The sequence below is a fragment of the Apis dorsata genome, unplaced genomic scaffold, assembly GCF_000469605.1.
Source record: "Apis dorsata unplaced genomic scaffold, Apis dorsata 1.3 scaffold_5, whole genome shotgun sequence".
In the NCBI taxonomy this organism is placed as follows: Eukaryota; Metazoa; Arthropoda; class Insecta; order Hymenoptera; family Apidae; genus Apis; species Apis dorsata.
This window is the reverse complement of record NW_006263308.1, coordinates 483,624-487,973: the sequence shown is the minus strand read 5'-3', so window position 1 is coordinate 487,973 and position 4,350 is coordinate 483,624. Positions and strand designations below refer to the sequence as shown.

General features: G+C 38.0%; 1 protein-coding gene across 1 annotated transcript in view; it reads left to right on the top strand.

Annotated features, from left to right (window-relative positions):
- Window positions 1-6: 6 nt before the first annotated feature.
- Window positions 7-4,350, top strand: part of LOC102680028 — a 10,050-nt gene continuing 5,706 nt past the window's right edge. Inside the window, exon 1 of the mRNA XM_031508214.1 lies at window positions 7-504. Within this exon, the coding sequence (XP_031364074.1) occupies window positions 414-504 (91 nt within the window). The 5' untranslated portion in view covers window positions 7-413. The remainder of the gene's footprint in view (window positions 505-4,350) is intronic.

The window sequence follows — 4,350 nt, the reverse complement described above, 5'->3', positions numbered from 1 at the left end:
CAGCAAGGGAGCATCAGTGGTAGCAGCAGCGGCACCAGCAGCAACACACCAGCACCTCCTCCTGGTTCTCCTCCTGCTGGTGTGTACCGATGCCGCAGTAGCGACTACCTCTCTGCCCCGTATAGATTTTCAATTAGTCCGCGCGGAACGTGGAAAATAATGTGCCGCTCCGACACCTGCTGACCATCCCCGAAGGTCGCTCGCGTCCCGGGTCCCGGTCGACGTGTCTATCGCGCGTCGTTCCCCGTTCGTCGTCGTCGTCGTCGTCGCGTACCATCGTCGTGACCTGGTGGATGGACAAATTGGAGAGGGTGCGGGATCGATTTCCTCCGTCTCGTGTGCGTGTGCAGTGTTGAAAAAGGACAGAGAATGGGCGAACAGTGACAAGATCTTCGAACGATCCACACGGGTCCATGGGATCGTCAGAGAGGATGCCGTTCCCGGTGAATCGCAGGACCCCGTTGTCCAGTATCATCGCGATCTCTGCGTTCATGCTGCATTCAGGTAGGAGGATTTGTTATATATCGACGATGGACGAAGAAGAAGAAGAAGGAGAAGAAAGTTTTTTTTTTTTTCTGATAAAATGGTATCTCTGGTGAAGTTTCCATACATCATTCTTAATAATAAGAATACGTGTTTGTAGGATTCCTTTTAGGAATGAACATTCGACACCGATGATCGATCAATCGTCGATCAAAGATATTGCCAGTCAATATTTGATACACCGATTCCACGAGGGTATTGTTCGTATTGTTTGGATGTTTGCACGACGACCGATGGGCCTTTGGCATCCGAAACCACATCGATTTCCGCATGCACCGCGTGTAATTTGCGTAATTCCAATATCCTAGACGCGTCGATCTTCCTTGACCCACGTGGAGAACTGGGGAGGGAGGGGACAATTGTATCCGTCATCCATCGATCTTCGATTAAATGGTTATCGTGATATCGTTTCTTTATTTTTAATTTTGAATAACAGCTACAGATTTGAAGATTGGATTTAAATAATTGAAATTGAATTCGAAAGGGAAATTTAAGGTCTTAATGGGACACGAATGTTGCTGTTTGTATAGAACAGATGGTGTTTGAGTTGGTTTCTAGTTTTTAGTTTTCGCCTTTGCCACGTTTATTAAAAGTTGGCAGCACGTTAAACGAGCAAATGAGAATTGAAAGTGTATTCTGGACGGGCGAGCGCATCGGTTCACCATGTGCCATTCAAAAGAGCGGGATAGAAGTTTCCTTGGTTACACGGTGCGCGAACTTCCGCGAGAGAATGGCGGTAATACGGTAACCAACAGACATTTAGATAGGATCCGCTTTGTAGAGGATAGAAATAGGATTCCCGGGACGCGGAAGTCCAGCAAGATAAAGGGTAAAGTGGATGAATTCCAATTTTGAACGAAAGCCACCCCTCAGAAAAAGGATTTTCGACCGAGTTTTTCAACATTGCGTGAGAGTCTTGAGCGAACACTCGAATTTATGGTTAAATTTTTGAAATTAAATGTATATCGGTTTTAAGGTTAATTAATATTTAAGTTTTTGTAAAAAATATTTTCGCGTAATTGAAGTGTTACAAATATCATGTGCGATTTAATTCAAATTCTTTGAATTAATGAGTAAAACGAATGTCGAGGTTAAGTTTAATCATGAATTTTCGGTAATATATATTTCATCTAATCTAAACCTAATCAAATTTAAGTTTGAATTAACGTGGGCCACATCTGAATTAAGTTCAAGCTCGAAGTGCACATATCCAAACCCGAATGTAATCCCAAATTTATAATTAAATTTCAATTAGAACGAATCATATCTTAATTAAATTCAACTTAATCAACCTAATCTAATAAATATATCTCGTTGAAAAATAGAACTCTTTGAATATTAAAATATTTTTTTTTTTTTACATTATATGATAAATTTCAAGTATCATGTACATATTTTTAAATTTGCTAATCAGCATCTTGTACACTTTTTTTCGTGTCATAAATCATTATCGAAATATCAAATATAATAATCCTTCGTTAGTTTCAAAAGCTAATACAACTGTCTTAAACCTAACCTAAAATCAAAACTAATAATTTTCCTAGATCTAAATTTTTATCTAATTCAAATTTTACTAGATATAAAATTTCTAAATCGAAAAAATCTTGTTGGTCTAAGTAACGTCTATATTACTTCGTATCAGTGAGTTAAAAAAAAAAAAAAAAGAAAAAACACGAAGCGCGAAGCGAAAGGGTTAGCCGGCACAGGGAAAAAACGTCAGCGTGGACAACTTTTTCCAGTCGTCACGCGACCCCCGCCACGCCGGTTAATAGCTTCGAGGACCAATCATAATAAAGAAAAAGAGAAGATAAAAGAAAGAGAAAAGAGGAAAGTTTAAAAAAAAGAAAAAAAAAAGAAAAAACACGAAGCGCGAAGCGAAAGGGTTAGCCGGCACAGGGAAAAAACGTCAGCGTGGACAACTTTTTCCAGTCGTCACGCGACCCCCGCCACGCCGGTTAATAGCTTCGAGGACCAATCATAATAAAGAAAAAGAGAAGATAAAAGAAAGAGAAAAGAGGAAAGTTTAAAAAAAAGAAAAAAAAAAAAAAAAAGAAAAAACACGAAGCGCGAAGCGATAGAGTTAGCCGGCATAGCGAAGAAACGTCAGTGTGGACAACTTTTTCCAGTCGTCACGCGACCACCGCCACGCCGGTTAATCGCTTCGAGGACCATTCCTAATCAAGAAAACGAGCAGATATACGGGCGCGTAAAGCGGTTCGTTTAAAGACGGGGCCAGCACGACAACGTAATCGCCGACAACCTCGCGAAAGCGTATTACGATAGGTCGTTAACTCGAGTACTCTAATTGGCTCAATTCCCAATAAAACTCACCGGTGAACCGCCACTGGATCCGACCTCGAATAAAACAATATAACGCGAGCCATCTCGCACCCTCGATGCAACCCCATTCGTTCTTCCCTCCCTTATTTTTTTCTAATATAACCAACAAGGGAATTTCGATAATTATCAATTCGCGTTTTTTCTTTTTTTTCTTTCCTTTTTGCACGTTTTTAATCGTAAAAAATATATTTAACATATTTTTTAAACATATTTTCGAAATACAATAGTACAATAGTAGGTTAATTGTCGCATCTTTTTACTCGTCGTGTAATTATCAATTCTTAAAATTGAAGCTTTAATTGAGAAAGAAAGATGATTCTCATCAATTCTTAAAATTGGAACTCCGGTTTTAGAAAGAAATCGATGATTCGCGGAGCATGATGCCCGCTTAATTGTCGCATCTTTTAACTGTCCCGTTTAACTGTCGTGTATCAATTTTTAGAAATTGGAACTCCATTTGAGAAAGAAGCCAATGATTCTAGTAGAATATGTGCCTGGTCGCGTTTTTTTAACCGTTGTGAGGTTAGAATTGAAATTCCATTTGAGAAAGAAGCTGTCAACGATGCATAAAACATCTATCTCTCTGTAGAATAATTGACGCTGTATATATATAGTTCTCGATTTTTATTGTGTACTATTTCTGATGAAATAATGGCGAAATATACAAAATATATAAACTAATAAAAATTATGTCTAATAATAAAAATTATGTCTAACCTATAAAGTTAATATTCGATTTAATATATAAATGTAAGATGAGGTTAGGTCGAACTTGATTGATGAAGGAACAAAGAAACCCGTTAGAGTACACGTTGATGTATGATTAAAGATTAATCTTCGAGGTTCAATCGCTGAGTCATTTGTACAAGTAATATTACATCCGATAACTCTGATTGGACAAGGAAAATTATTTAAGATTGGATTTACTCGTGTGGATCGATTCAATAGATTAATCCTTATCGACGCATGGTCAATCAGGAAGCACGGTTTCTTTAATCCTTATCGATTGAGCTCAACTATATTAGATGAATATTGACACCGATTTAAATATATTTATTGATCATGTTGAATAAAAATTTACATATTACGTGTATTATATTAAAAATTTAATTATTTTTATTAACTAGATATAATTTTTATCAATCAAACTTCTAACCTCTATTTTAAATTTAAGCAAATTACGCACATTTGTGCAGCAAAGCTCTTGTTTCGAGACACCTCGTACGTGTTAAAGTACGAGTGGTGTGGCAGAAAATTCGATAATTCAAGAGTTGGAAAAAATATGGCCCGTACACGCGAGCTGAAAATTAACGCCAGTGGCCGTGTAACGTTTAATTCGAGGCATAAGCGCGTAATACTAGGCGATAATACAGTCGGTAAATAATCTGAGTATATATCTGGCTACTGATTAACCTCCCCTCTCGACAGGTTCGTCCAACCCTCGTCCGATTGCGTTTAATTAAATCG